The 16,615-nt window shown below is 38.5% G+C and overlaps 1 protein-coding gene across 1 annotated transcript in view; it reads right to left on the bottom strand.

Annotated features, from left to right (window-relative positions):
• The window catches only part of SLC2A13 (solute carrier family 2 member 13), a 164,357-nt gene that overhangs the window by 87,519 nt on the left and 60,223 nt on the right, over positions 1-16,615 (bottom strand). The window contains exon 4 of the mRNA XM_075024879.1: positions 660-768. Coding sequence (XP_074880980.1) covers positions 660-768 — 109 coding nt within the window. The remainder of the gene's footprint in view (positions 1-659; positions 769-16,615) is intronic.

The raw sequence follows: 16,615 nt of genomic DNA, 5'->3' as shown, positions 1-16,615 counted from the left end.
AATACATTTTACACTTGCTCTTAAAACAACATGGAAATCGTATTAATTTTGGTTACTCTTGTAGGGTAGCTTAACAGTAACTTCATCTTAAACTAGGTCTTGTGCGCTGCGCATTTGTCAAGAGCTACTCCTCTTGTGAGCTGACAGCTTATCAGGAAACCCAATATATTGTTATTCACTTCTAAATTTACTGAGTCTTCATACACGTAACAGAACCATGTAATAACACAAAATGCTTCTTCCCTCAGCATCTTACTTCCTTTAGCACTTCACAGTAATTTTCCATCTCATTTACATGGTCAACAGTCCAACCCTCACTGTATTTTGATCTATTTGCACACAAATTCAAACTGTAAGTTTACTTTGTTGTCTAGACATACATAGCTTTGACTATAAACCCTAACATATAATAATGCATCTCCCAGAGTACAGTTTGCATTCTCATTTCTATATAAATGTCTGCCCTTACACTAACACCCTCTTGTACCAATTTTCTGAGACACCAAATATGTCAATATCTGGATTTCAAATTAGCATTCCAGCTCTCTCACTCAATTTTTCACATTTCAGATTTTGTCCAGAAGCCCATCTACAACTGCTACTGGTCTAATTGTCTTTTTCTTACACTTTATAAAGAGAAGCAAGCAGTAAATACATACATGACGGTGTTAATCCCTGACAGTTGTTGAAACATCTGCAGACCACAACCCACAATTAAGGCTCTTCGAGTTGGAGGATATGTTAGCATTCTGCAGATCACAGGTCCAGCTTAAAAAAAAACAAACACAACAACAAAAGAATACGTAATAGTTCTTAAGTGATCGCTATTAAGACAACGTTCCCAGGCATTGCACCTTAGTTTCAAACAAACTTGGATTATTTTATTTTTGAACAACTTTATCATTTCAGTTCTGCTTTTCTGCACTGTAGTACAAAGATGATTTTCAGGAAGCCCAGGCAAAAAAGGAAACAATTTATGTACACAGCGTATACTACTGGTGGCAAATGTACAGGTCTCCCATATCATACTAAAAGACTGCACATCTGCTGCAACTGAATATACTCAAAGTTATCACAAAATATCACTGTTGTTTCCTTTCTAAAAGCTCCCACTGTTACTGAGAGGTTATTTCAGAAATGCCATTACTCAGTGCTCAGATCTGGATCATGCAAAGTGTTCTCCCTAGACCCCAAAGACCCAATTTCCACAAACCAGTTGCAAGTGTGGGTACTTTGAAGGTATGGAATAGATCTATTTTGCACAGCTAAGGCCAGCAGAGGGAGCATAAATTAAATTTTTTCCATACCTTTGGTAGCAATGGTATGAGGCTGCATTCAAAAAGTAGAAAACAGTTTGTCAATGAAGACAAAACTAAAAATTTCTGGCAAACAGAGAAAGTTTTCTTCTCTGTTAACTTTAAATTTTCAAAGTATCCTATAAAAAAAAAAAGTAATACAGAAAGCTATATGATGTCAGGCAAAAATTTAAAATACTTGACTCCATTATTCACTTGAATTTCTTTCTGCCCAGAGTGGTGTTTAGGGCAGAACATAGTCTGGTGAAAAATTCTATGTTTTATACATCTTACCACATCTGGAATACCCACTCAGAACACCTAATATAGACCACAATATGTGTAAGTCCAAACAGTTGCCATTTAAAAAAAAAAAAAAAAAGAAAAAAAAGGTGAAGAGGAGCTATGTTTTTACATTTTCAAAGTCTTTCCTGAAAATACAGAAAACATTAAATGTATTGATTCAGTACAAAAACCTATATGGCTCTGTTAGTTAAGAATACTTTACATGCAAAGAGTTTCAACTTCAGAAGGCTGGCAATCTGTGAACAGTTTCAAGAGTGGAACTCAAAAAGGGAGTTTAGATAACATTTTCTTCATTGGAAGATAATCAGACCTGCCTAAGAAAAACTTATTTTCATTTAAACATTATGGTGTTTCTAATTCACTTCTCAATTGTATCTTCACTTAACTTTGCTTCTTTGTTATTAACAGCAGAATGCAATCTGACAAATTTTTCAGCTGGTTTTCAAGTAACATTAACATTCAGACAGTACACAGTCCCACCTGTCCTGTCATATAGCCACATCTCTACCTTCAAAATGTCTCGAGTAAAATCAACTGATGGATAAATAGACCAATTTATATATCTGGTAAGATATTCTCAAGCAAGACACATGACATCACTGGGTATATCAAATGGTTCAGTAGTCAAAGTGGCATTTCCTCAGTGGAAAACCAACAAAACCAGCACTCACTGCTAGCTAGGAGCAATTTGGAGCTCAGACATACTCTTGGATTTCTCCTTGACTCCAAGCTCCACAAAGAAAAAAGATTCACTAATAAATGTAACTATGAACCTTAATTCACCAGCAGGTTTTCATACTCAGCATCACACCTGAGCATGGAGGCTTTGGGCTTAAAAACATTAATCTGGCAACTGTCATGCAGCATCCGTCATGAACCCAGGCTGCTGAATGCCTATGAGAGATCTCCCGCTCTTCATAAACTTCCTGTAAAGTCCTTAATGGAGTTCAAAATCCATCTTATATCTTCAAAGAACCCTACAGTCCACCACCTTGAAGTCCACCATCAATGACTATGCTCATCAAATAAGCTGGAACTCTACAGGAGGGGCTGTTAGGAAATGAAGCAGAAATGTCCTAAGGAACTGATGCAAGGTTTTTAACAATTCCTCATCCACTCGCCAATTTGATGAAAGTTATATAACACTCTATTCACAATACAGCATTGTACAAAACAATTGGAAAGAAGGCATTAAAATGAATAGCTAGAAATTAAAGCAGCTGTCCTCAGACAATGGCTTGCAACTCAGAGGGACTCAGGGACTCTCAACAAAACTTCATCACACAAATCAGTTTGTACGCCTGAAGTGGGGCCCTGCAGAAATTTTAAGACCATGTAGCAAAGCTTAGGCCTTTACATTAGAACTTTAGACTTTAGAATTTTGGTGCATCCAGTCAGCTAAATGCAGCAAGTACTTGGAATTTTTCAGACTTCTGATTAATTGTATCAGAGAAATGATGCTAAAAAATCATCATACTGGTTCACATCAGATTTAAAAGTTTCACTCCAAATCTGTACCATGGCAGTCGCACATATCAATAGGCATACACAAAATTAAAGGATTTTCTTTCATAAAATTCACAGCCTTCAGGTTTACAAACCAATAAAAGGAATGAAAGAAATAAAAGAAATCGTTAATCTCAATATTAAAGGAGCTGTACAAACTCCACTAAAAAACTCAAAGGACTTTGACTGCAAGGTGTCTGTTTTTAAAACAGAAAATGTGTGAGACTTTTTATTAAAATTATCTAGCCCTAAAACTAACTATACTATTTTTGCATTTTCCTATTATCAATTCTACCATCCATCTTCTGTTGAGTTCATATATTACAAACTTCTTAAAAATAAAAAACTCTAGGCAAAACATGGTGGTTAACAACAGAGAATGAGTCGAAACTAAAAAAATTAGTAACAAAAGTTTTCAGAATTAAATACATTTTTCTTCTGAAAATAAGTCTGAAAACTGAAATTGTAATTCAGGAGTTTCTGATAACCACCAAATCTGCTGTTAGTTACTACAATAGATTCAAATAGCACAAAAACAATACAATCATTAAATCTTTAAAAAATGGAGCAATTTAATCACTCACAGAGCTAGAGGGAAACAGATGATGCAAAAGATACATCACAAAAAAAAAAAAGAAACATTTGGCAATTTTTACAATGGAAAAAATAGGTATTTGTCTCCAAAAGTCAATAATTTTTGTTTATGATACTTCTGCCTTAATTGCTGTTGCTTTCTCTTCAGCTAGGAAATTTAGAAACATTCCTGCTTTTGAACCACTTCATCTGAACTTGAGAAACCACCGGTATGTTTGTTTTCCTTCTTCTAATCTATGAATAAAAATGAAGTCAAAAGGATGAGACCTCCTAATGTCATGATTAATTTAAAGAGACTAGATTTGGTTGGACTTTTTGGGCTGTGGTTTCACATAATTACTTTATTAAAGTAAATTAAGTAAATTTCCTTAATGTATATGTTTACAAGGGTTCAAAATATGCTACAGTAAATGGCAGCTGAAGCTTGCTCTAGTGAGAGTGCAAAATGGCTGCAACAGATAAAGAGCAATGGAAAAATAAGGATGCTGCTGTTGTAGAAGGTGACATTACATGAAGTGGTGACACATGAAGTGGATTGCTGTGGTCTAACTGGCTTTTTCTTAGCCTGGTCTAAACTGTCTACCTAACTAGACATTCATCTTATAAGCAAAAGACAAAAATAGGATTTGGAAGTTTGGCTTCACATCCAAAAAACCTTATTAGCTTACGCTGAGCTAAACAGGAGGGGAGGAGCTGTTCTTGTCAAATCATTAGTTCTGGAAAGCGAGTGATGCTTTCCAAACATTACAGTTTATGAATGGTTATCTGAAACTTTTAATGCCAGCTTCCTATATTTTAGCTGTTTTTCTTGTTACTAGGCGTAACCCACAAGTAAGTTAGGTTTAGAAATTGTGAGTCACCTGGTAAGGGATTTTGCTTTTCCCCTGTAGGTGAAATGGATTGTATGGTGATCATAGGAGCTTGGGTGCGAGCCACTGCCAACTAAAAGAAACAGATACTTTTCAGAAACAACAAATCAAACAAACCCTAGTTCTTAAAAGGCGTTTAAAAATAATGAAAGCTAAAAAGCAGAAGAATGGGTATCAAGGATATGTCAGCATCTCCTTCTGAAAAGGTACTGCATACGCTTCCAGGGAAATAAAAATATTGTAGGTAGACATAAAAGCCAACCTAAAAATCCCTCAGCAAATGCAGGCAGACATCTGATGCCCGGAAACCTTGCGATCCCCCATCCCTCAAATTATTAGTACAATACCTGGTGAAATTTCACAGCCAGGAAACTACAGTTAGAGACTGGGCTCTGCCAAAGTAATTTGCACGATCAAACATTCTTTTGCCAGCTAATCTAGGTAACAGCTTGTAGCAACAGCTTAAAACCATGTAGGGCTCCTGCCAGCATTTTGTGTTCTCGCTGTAGAGGATTGTTTCCAAAAAGGCAGGCTTAGCTAAGCAACAAAACAGTCACTCATCAGTTTAGCATCAACTAAACTCAACCTTCATATTAGTTTCTCAGACCTGCTCTTGTCCTAATGCCAGTCAATACCCTCTCTTCCATCTAGATAAATCTTCAAAGAACTGGTCTATAGTTAGAAATGGGACAAAAAAAAAAAGAAACTTTGTGCTGGTGATCTGGATAACAGAAGACAGACATGGGAACCATTTCTCTATTTTGTCTTTCCTTACAAAATGACAGCTTCCAACCCAGCTTTGTCTGCATCATCTGCAGAACATTCCTCCACCTAAGACTCCTCCTCTAAAGCACACAGAGCTAGCTATTATTTTCTGCATATGAATGATATACTAAAACAAACACTGTTTCCCTCTCCTGGCCTATTACATGATTATTTTCTGAAAGTCTCAACTTCATTCATTTTTCCTTTCTGTAAAATTTACCAAATCACAAGAAAATAGAAGTAGCTTTAAGATCAAAACTGCATGATTTATCCTGAGAAGATACAAAACAATTTTATTTAAGTACCAAGCTCTTCCTCAGTGTCTCACAACGTTTCCAGTAACATTAGAGGAACCACTCCCAGCACTAGACTAAACTTCCTACCTCATATAGTTCTCTAATCCTTTGAGAAAGCTCAAAAGGTTGCTTGCTTGAGTCTTTTTTTTTTTTTTTTAATGGCATAGCCCCCCATCAGCCAAGAATGAGAAAAGACTGTCAGTTTGCCTAATAACTGAGTCTTAGTACTCTTCAGTTTTCCACAGCAAATACATGCAGTAGTATAACAAGACAGCCTGCTCTGAAAGCAAATAAAAGCTAATTAGATGTAACCACTTTGGTTCTAGAGAATTGGTTAGTGCAAAGAGGTTTTCCATGCCTAGATGAACTGAAAGGGTTTTTTTGTTTGCTCAGAAAACCTAGATTTCAAATAAGCGGTCCCTCTAAATGATCTTTTTAATCCACACACTGAGAACAGAAACTAAGAATAAAGATTTTTTTTGTTTTGACAGCAAGTTGAGTTGGTCTTTTGGGAATCCTGAAAACAAAGCAATTTTCTTTTATCTGTAAAAGGAAAAAATATATATCTTTCTGTTGATACCACATTCTTTGATATAAAGCTTTGGCGATGGAAAATCTATATGACTGAGTACTTGCACAAAGGCACCAGCAGTTAAGAATACCTTTGAACAGGACAAGAAGCAGTGGCAGTAGGGAAGCAAAAAAAGGAGTGCATTTTGGCTCTGTATGACATGTCCTTTATAGAAAACAAACCACTTGTAGTGAAGTCCTTTAAAATTGGAGAAACCATGACAAAACAGATAACAGAGAAGAGTGGCCGTTTACATGATGCCAGCGGGAGCTGAAAGAAGCAGCCACAATGACCAACAAGAGTCCACACAGGTAGAAGACGGACCCCAGTGTGGTACTGTCAGACCTGTGGAGTGGAGGAATGAGGGAGGGGGAGGTTTACCTGTTTCTTTGATAGGAAAACGGGTAGGGACAGAGAAAAGCAAGGGTCACATTGTGCTTTCCTTGTAGCTGTGGCAAATACCTTAGAAATAAAGCAATAGGTATCAAGGTGGACTTGTGCATACTTGCAGCCTGCAATGTGGTTTTAGCAAACAAACATTTCTTTTCATGGTCTGCTCTAGAACCACTTTACATAGGAAACAGTAATGTAAGCCTCACTTAAAACTTGAGAAAACAGATGAGGAAAGATAAGATGATGTAGCTAACATTACGCAGGCACAACCAAAATAAGCCAAGTGTTGTAACAGCCTGAAGAGCTTCCCACTCCACACTCATTAAGTAACGAAGTGCAGAGCATTTAGCAATCTGGAATTAGAAAGCTGTTTTTCTTTCATTTTAAGTTGAGGAAAGACAAAAGAAAATTGCAATCAGGGCAGTTTGAAGAGTGCCTTTTTGTGTGTGTATGAGTGTTGGTATTGTTGCTGTTGTTTTTCAATTAAAAAAGCACCAAAAAAGCTGATGACTCAGAGCTCCCCCCAACCCAGCCAGTAACCTACTCTCAAGCTGATCTTCCCAGCTGCTTATTAACACCCGTACAGATATTGTATTTTATTTCCTGGGGAACACAATTCAAGCCTTACATTTTTTTCTATTTTTTTCTGGCAAAAAACTTACTTTAGTGATATTATTTTCTCCCCCTCCAGCCCTTGTTTCCAAATGAAATAACCCTGGTCCTGCCCTAAGCCAGTAGTTTAACAGTGAAAATAGATTTCTATACTCCTTGCACTCCAAAAGAATGAGACACAGGGACACATTCCCAGGAGGTAAGGGGAAAAAAAGCGAAATTTAATAGAACTGAGAAAGGAGCCTGGAGGTCTGTGAAAGTCTCCATGGGAACTTAAGGATACAATCTGTTGCATGTTCACTTTTTTTTTTTTTTTTTTTACTTTATTAACAGCATATTTAGTTTAGACCACCCCCTTAAAAAACAATCTATTTAGGGGGCCTAAAAAATTCCTCTCATTTTTTAAAATTCAGATGCCATTAGTGTAGGAGCTTCATTAAAAATAAAAGTAAGGAAAAAAGTTAAATTAGAGATGAGGTCCACATTTAAACAGATTTTAAAAACCTGTTTCGAAATCAGCATCATTTTAGCACAGCTCAGTTGGGTTCCAAAACTACCAGAGAGGAGCAAAATCAAAAGTCACTGTAGGTTAAAGTCAAAGTACTTTAACTTTGGCTTCCTAACAACAAGATGGCACCACCAATGGAAGTATAGATGACAGACAGCACAGTAGACCAGTTTGAAGCTAAAAATATTAAGTCTTAAGAAACTGCTTCAACTTTTTTATATTTTTCAAACTGAAGCATTTAAACTTGAGCACAAAGTTGAGTTCCACTGAAGACAGGACAGATAAACATTTAAGCACTTCACTGAACTGCAGCATAAGATCATACCTTATCTAAAAGTACTAGCTCATTTTCTACATTTTAGTATTAATCATCTTCTAGCACAAACACAAAGGGCTCTAAGACAACCATTACCACTCAACAACAGCATGTTTTTCAGCAGAGAAGGCTGACCATATCCTGGGAGGAGGAGCAGGAGCATTGCCAGCAGGTCAAGGAGGCAGTTCTTCCCCTCCACCCAGCACTTGCGAGACGCACAGCTCGAGCAGCACACCACCGTGCTGCATGAGTCTGGAGGAGAACCACCGAGGTGGACGGGGCTGGAGCACATGACATAGGAGGAGATGCTGAAACAACTGGGATTGTTCAGCTTTAAAAGAGAAGGTAAAGGGAAAAGCCTCTGCTGTCTACAGCTACCTAGCAGAGGGCCAAAGAGAAGACAGAACCAGGCTCCTCAGAGGTGTGCAGGGGTAGGACAAAAGGCAACAGAGAAGTTGGAACGCAGAAAATTTGGACCAGATGTGAAGTCTGTTTATTTTGTACCATGGAAGTGGTCAACCATAGAAAGAGATATGCAGACAGGTCATTGTCAAAACTTCACTGAAAAAGTTCCTGAGCAACCTGCTCTGACTTGTCCTGCTTTGATTAGGGATTGGATTAGACAACTTTCAGAGGTCATCTACATGATTCTTACATGAAACCCACATCACTCTAAGATTTGTGCTGGTACTGGTTATTACAACCAGTAATAATGAAAAAGTAAATTTGGTACTTCATGGTAGTCGAAAAAAAAAAATCAAACCGAATATTAGGAATTAACAGACTATCATGACACTATATGATAGTGCACTTCATTCTACTTCTATTTAAACCTTACTGGCTTTCCAATATGTATTAATAGTACTACTTTCGCAGTTATCTTAAGGAACAGCGACTGAAAAGCATCCTTACATACAGACCCTGTAAAACTCAGCCATCTCCATACCACCAACAGCAGCTCCACCCCTTTTTGCATCTTCAGTCCTAGGTTTTATTTATCAAGAACCTGTCAGTCACACTAGACTGACAGCTTTTACCCTGAATTTATAACCTCTGCAGAGAATACAAATCAATATTGAAATCAGCAAGTGTAAAATACTCAGTTGACAACTCCCCTAATTGGTATGAAATATGACATGACAATAAGGCAGAGCTTACTTCAGCCTTTCAATATATAAAGGGAGCTTATAAGACAGATGGGGAGAGACTTTTTACCAGGGTCTGTAGCGATAGGACAAGAGGTAATGGCTTTAAACTAAAATAGAGTAGATTAGACTGGATATAAGGAAGACATTCTTTACTATGAGGGTGGTGAGGCACTGGAACAGGTTGCCCAGAGAGGCTGTGGATGCCCCATCCCTGGCAGTGTTCAAGGCCAGGTTGGATGGGGCTTTGAGCAACCTGGTCCAGTGGAAGGTATCCCTGCCCGTGGCAGAGGGGTTGGAACTAGATGATCTTTAAAGGTCCCTTCCAACCCAAACCATTCTATGATTCTTAAGAGCTGTGTGCAGTTCTGGTCCCCTTTGCTTTCTCACCCTCATATCAAAAAAAGGAATATGGTAGAAAAGGGGAAAGATTGAGAAAAAGGCAAAAAGAACAATCAAATTAATGGAAGGGTTCCAACATGCAGCAGTAGTAATACTATTTTTACTGGGCCCCTGGGTACTAAAATGCACATACAGTTATACCGTATTAGTGTACTTATGTCTGGATTCACAACAAGCTAATATTAACAGTCTCTTTAGGGTGATTCTGCCTTTATTAGCATAATAGGCCTCTGCTTTAGCTACAGATGAAAGCAACAAATCAAGTACACTCTCCTTCAAGCCGCAGGAAAAAAAGATTAGGAGTTGGGAGTATTACAAAAGTTTCATAAAATCAGAAGTGGCACAATGAAGGTGAGTAGAGAACATGGTTGTTTCAAAATACGACAGAAAAAGGCCTGTATAAAATGTCAGATGCAAAATCAAAACATAGTTATGATTCACCATCCGTTGGCCACTATAAAGACAGAAACGGTGGTGAGATGGCCTTTGTCTGACACAGCATGGCCATTTTTACCAAAGCGTGAAAAATCCACAGTGCAGTAGACGTATGGTTCTTGTCTGTAGCCCAGAAGACAGGGACAACGGGCCAAATTTTTGCTACTGCAGATTATATCTCACTGGAGCAGTGATTCCAAATCAACCACCTGCTTAAGCATTATCACTGGCTGAACTAGTAATGATTTACAATATAAAAATGCAGAGAACAGATAATAATCTCTTGGACTATGCGTAGAACAAATAATAATATCTTGGGCTATGATCCTAAGAAGTGTTTTTATCACAAGAACTGAGGATTATGAAAAGCTGATGTTCATAACAGTTTTCAAATCTTCCAATTTCTGGAGGATTCACATACAGCCTATGTGAATTTGTATGTCCCAGCCACTCTGGAGTTTCAGACATGAAGTACTTCACAATAAAGTATGATTCTTCACAATTTTGTATCAGATATAATCATTAGCATCAACACAAAACCAGCATGGAAACAGCTTACTTCTATTTGCACAAAGAAGAACGCCTATGGAGAATCAGATTAGTAACCTCTTTTGATTCATTTTATAATGCTGTCAGTGTTAGCAACAAAACTCCTCCAGCAAGATGCACAGACTGTTTTTAACGTATCTTCACCATGAAGTAAAGTCTTACTGGTTTCCAGAGACAGAGACTGCCTCTGCATAAACTTCTCGAGTTCCTCAAGAGTAATTTTTGCTAGTGTCAGTGAGACTGACAGTAAGTAGCTGGATCTATGTACAATTGCTTGTAAAGCTGAAATATTTTTTGTTTGTTAATAGGAGAACATACTGCAGATCTTGCTTTCATTAAATCATTTTTTAAAAGTAATTTCCAAACTCGACACAGAGATGTCCCTTATCATCAGCTGTGACTAACTTTGTGAACAAAGGCTCCTAGATGAAATGGAATTTAAAAAAACAAACAAACCAACAAAAAAAAAAACCCAACACACTATAATGCTGCACAAAACAGCAAGCAAAAGGCATCTTCCTGCATCATGATGCTGGTTTTAGGGAAAATAGAATTAATACTCCATAATGGACAGTTCAAGGTCTCTCATGTACTATGGAATACATCTAATTTGCAAGCTGCTTTCCTTACATGGAGTGGAAATCCTTCTGATCATTTTCAGCATAATGAAGACAGAATGGCATTGCCTAAATGCAAAGTTTATTAGCAGTTTCTTTATAAATATAAAATAATTTAGAAGACAATTCTTTAAAAAGCTGTTGAAAATCCAGTAGAGTGTAAGATAATGCTTGATCTCTTTTCCCCCAGTTAAGTATGCACTACAAGATAGAATCATGCAGGTCAAGAATCTTTTCATTGCTTCTGTGCAACCTCACAGATCTAGCGGATAGAAAGGAAGATGATAAAGATTGTATTAAATTATTTAGAGACCTGAGGCCCATTTTTCAAAAAGATACAGGAATTCCCAGAGATTTCCTCATGAATTTCAATTAGATTTTTATGCTGATTTTATACTCTCATCAAGTTAACACACCATCAAAAAGAAAGGACAATATCGAAATGATAGACATGGTTCAGAAAGCACTAACCTGGGTGTACATATATAAAAACTAGTATTTACAATGCATCTCAGTCTTCCTCTTGTGCTCCCCTACTGAACTCCATCTGTTTTAAAATCTTAAACAGAAATTTTTACATTTTGGACAGACATCATGTTTTTAACCTGTATTTCTTGCGCAGCAGCTTACAGCTGGTCCTAATTAAATAAGGTGGCCCAAATAACACAAGGAAAATGGAACCATTAAGAGTGGAACCAAGCCCCCCCAGAGCTGCCATTTTGAAGGGGCACATTTCCACTCCATCACCATGTTCAACCATATTCAAAGCATTTAAGTGACCAGTCATTTCTCAGACACCTGCTGTGATCTGCCATTTCAATGTCAACAGACAGGCATTTCTTTCTTTGGCAATAGATACTAACAATAATGTTAAAATACCACTTCTAAATGTGTTGCAAGAGAATTATTCTCTCAGAATAAAAAAGAAGCATCAGGATTTCTTCAGTGTTAAGAGTAACAGCAAACAAGTTTCAGCGTGGTAGTGAGAAGAAGCACAGCAAGCTTTGGCCTGTGAGCCAGTGAGAACATACATGAGGCTCACAAGAAAACTGGAATATTTCAAAAAATTCTACATACTTTTTGATGTAACTATCAAGGAGTCACACTGTTACACACTCCCTGGAAGATATACAAAGATCAACTGATCCTCAAATATACCCTGGGCAAGGACAGGTCCATTTGTACTCAAAAAATCCCACTTTAAAGGAAGAGTGCACACATCTGCTTCACTCAACAAAGGTGATCTGCTTCAGGACCACAATGTTGGCTGTCCACACAGACCATGATATGTTATCATGTGAAAAGAAACACAGTTTATCATGGAATAACATCTAAATTTTCCTAGAGAGGAACAAAGCACTAAGAAAGCACCTGCACACCAAAAGATGAAGGGAAGGTTTTAAGTAACATTCACAGCACAGACTTGCCCCGGCACATTGCTGTCCGCCCGACGTGAGGAGATGCAATTTCAGACAGACACTGCTCTGCTGGCAGGAGGCCCTTGTGGAGAGATGCTACCAAAAATCCAGCAAGGTTTGGGATCAGGGGTTGTTTGAACTTGCTTTGTTTGGCAAGGGTTGATTTTTCCCCCATTATTCTGGTACAAGGACAGCACTGCCAAACCAGCAGAGTCCATCCTACTACTGTATTCTCAAGGCTGTACTTCCAATGGAAGCAGGCACAGCTGTCCTCACCCCTTCCCACCACCGTCACTACTAGGTACCGCGGGGCTTAGTGCAAAGGTCCTGCCTGCAGGCAATAGCTGTGCTGCTGCAGACCCCCAAGGCCACATCAAACACTGGGTTTTGGTAGAGGGCACAACTGTTTCTTTGCTGGAAGATCATCTAGGACAGACACAGTTTTGATTCACGTACATACTATATTAAGGAATGGAAGCTCCCAAGTCAGGGCTCAGCCTAGCCTGTGCACAGGTACTTTGGTTTTCAGCTCTGAACAAGGGCAAAAACCACTGTGAAACTCAAACTGCCCTGCAACACTGAAGAACACAAGGGAACATGCCCTAGCCACTAAATGAAGACTAAATAAAAAATAAGTAAAAACTGGATTGGCACCAAAACAGTCCTTTCCTTTGAGCTGGTCTACCTACACCTTACAGACTACAACAGAAAATCACTATTTTAATAGAATCAACATAACCATCTACTAAAAACAAACTTAAGATTCTTTGGGTTTTGTAGGCACTACTAACTCCCTGAAGCTATGTCCCTGGGTCTATATATCTGTGCCAGCAACCTGCTTTCAGATCATCCCAGCTGTCCCTAAAAAAGCTGCACGGGAACAAGTTACATTCAGCTTCTTCCTAATTTCAGTTGCTAATGCTCATTTTTGCAGGGAGACAAAAGAGCAATGACAGAAACAGAATCAGCAACTATGGCAGCACCAGGGCACATAGAGCAAAATCAGTAAAAATCAGTCACGTTAGACTAATAGTTACACATGGAAGATGCTGTTAGAACAAGCTATTTAAATATTTTTGGTCTGCTCAGCTTCCAAGCCAAATCTGCTGGAGTTAAGAAATAATACCAGGGAAAAACCATCTGCATTACCACCTTGTTGACATTTTTAAGGTTTCAACTTTAACATTATGACTTGCATAAACACAGCAGGCATTCTTAGTTGTAACACAATTTCAGAAAAATGACTTAAATTCCTTTCTTAAAGGCAGTAAGAGCCTAAACTGCATTAAGGGAAGAAGCTGTTTTTAAGACCAACATAAATCCTTACCTAGGGCTTCAGAAGCACATGTGCACTACCTAAAGTCAAACATGATGCAAGACAAACTTCACATAGCAATTGACAACATCCCAGTGGAAGTACATACTCAGACAACTAGTGGTTACTGAATAGCATTTCAGTTTCCCCAGGAGCTCCTGGTTTTCCTAGATTTGAGGGCAAAAAATATCACCAGCGTAGCTGGAATTTCAGGTAACCTTCCTGGCTTCAGGGCAAACTGCAGATTTCCCTTCCATGATCAGCCAGAAAGATTGGCTGTGGCACAGAGAAGGGGCAGAATTTTACCAAGACATGCAGGTCCTCTCTAATGCACATGAGCTACTCACTCTTCCAGGATGTTTAACTACTTTCCAGAGGCAAAACAAGTTGTTATGGATTGCACTAAAAACCAGAAATAGTATCAATTCCTACTTCCTGTTTACCCAAAAAAAGAGAGGGGACAATTACTGCATTTAGAATTTGTCAGGCTGCAGAGACTGATGAACATGAAGGCATCATCAAAACTGCTTCATACTATCATGAGTTACAGCAGTCTGGTTGGCACTGGATTGAGTCAGGAAACAATGAAAGTTAATTTTCAGTGTCAGATATAAGAAGCATCTGCATCTTTATATGGATACCAGGAAAATATTTTCATGTTTCTCAGTAAGAGCATCATTGCCCAACTGTGCCTTCTGCCACCTGTCACCAACCTATTAAGCAGGCTGAAAGGAAAAATTCTTGGGCAGGAAGTCCGGGGGAAACTTGTAAACAAAAACAGAGGGAGAGCAAAGCTGGAAGAAAGCTGGAGTGTTTAGGCCACCTACGTTTCAGGGTGGATTTCCAAATATCTCCATTCACTGACCTTGTATTTGCTGGCTTTCTCTGAGCTGCCACTTAGTCACTGAGAGAAATTGCTACTGCTGATCATGCAGGCTGCGAAGCTAATCTGAGAAGCTAATTCAGTTCCATTCTCCATCTATACACATCTTTATACATTCTCCACCTATATACACCTATATGCATTCTGCACCTACACAGCTACAATGAAGACACCAGCAGGCAAGCATGGGAGAAGGTGGAGAGTGGAGGCAAGAATGACTTGCCTAACTACAGCACATGGGAAAAAAAAGGCAAATATAAAATCAAGTTTACAACATAGAAATGACACCACCTTTGATGAGTTCACACTCTCAGACTGACTTTAGGCAATGAGACAAACAGAGGGAGTTTTCCATTTTGGACAGCACTAGGGTTACATATGCTAGACAATGATAATTTTTCATAGAAACACTGATAGAGAAGGAAAAAGCAAAGTATGCCTGCAGTTATAAACTGATTTCTGCAAGTGTTTTGCCAAAGCTAATTACCAGCCTACGACTGCATGCAGGAATCGTCATTCAAGTACCTAACATTCATCTAAAGGGAATGGTGGATGTTCAAGATCAAATATAGTAAAACTTGCAGAGTAACACTGAGACACAACAGCCATCTGACTTGATCTCCACATCTGACACACTAAAACACAAACGAATCATTTGCATTACCAAAAATTACTCAACTATAAATTCATACTTAGTATAATACACTAAGTGCAAGCTACAAGAAAAGTTTGGCCATAGCATGGTAACTTTGAGATCAATTCCACCACAAAGAAAAGTAGTTTCCTTAAGGACAGAAAATACTATGAAGTCCTCCCCTCCCTGGAGAAGTGCTAACTTTGACTGGGGTAAGGGGAGGATACACATAAGCCCCCCCCAATCAATTATCTTTACATTTAACAGTATGCCTGTACATTAAGTTATACAACATATTTTAACACAGAAGCTCACTCACTTGTGAAGAAAATTAATTCCTCTGGGCAATACGCAGTTTAGGAAGCAGTACAACTACGTGCATCTCGGCAAGTAAGGCAGTGCAGTAGGCAGGGATCACCAGGTCGAAGTCATTTGAAGCGGAGGTCCCTAGACGTACACGACACGTGATTTGTAGGTTTTATGTCAGACTAGATTTAGCCTGGTCCCCTAGGCAGAACATTGCCACACATGGGCTGTTAGAACCTGCCCTGAGACTCTTATCATTGATTTGAACCTTCACATCTCAAAAAAAGTCTGAGCACACTGAATGCATCCCTGGAGTGGACCTCTGTTTAATTACCCCTGAAGGAAGTTACCCCATGGGCACTAACACCACTTTGCAATCTGACCAAAGAGTATGTGAGGGTGGTGACAGGCGATGCGAAGAGACTCACCACAGAGCTACGCTGCTGTTTGGAGGCAAAATGCTGAGGCAGATATAGTCAATGTATCTTTTAGTAGCTGACAGCAACTGGAATGGTTCTGCATAAAACCATGCTAGGAAAAAGGCAATATAAGCTGCTCCTGTGAACTATCAGGTTTTATTTAAAATTAATTTAGAAGAAATACAGGACAAAATTAATTCAGTATTTTGTAACACTAGCACAATGTATTTAATCATGTGGCAGCTCCCTATAGGTTTGAGTCTTATTCTTTTTCCTGTCTTTCCCCCCAGCCCCTTGCCTCATTACTAGTTTTTCAAGTTCAGCCTAAAAACTAAGAGTCACCTCAGGTCCTTTACCACTCTTGTTGATAGCTTTTGACAAGAAACAGAAGATTTTTTTTTTCTGCAGAATAGATTTTTTTCTCAACAAATTTGTAAGGTCCTATTGCCTCCAGTAGGGAT

This window comes from Buteo buteo, chromosome 4 (assembly GCF_964188355.1).
Source record: "Buteo buteo chromosome 4, bButBut1.hap1.1, whole genome shotgun sequence".
In the NCBI taxonomy this organism is placed as follows: Eukaryota; Metazoa; Chordata; class Aves; order Accipitriformes; family Accipitridae; genus Buteo; species Buteo buteo.
The sequence above is the reverse complement of the archived record's forward strand: the minus strand, read 5'-3'. Positions and strand labels throughout refer to the sequence as shown.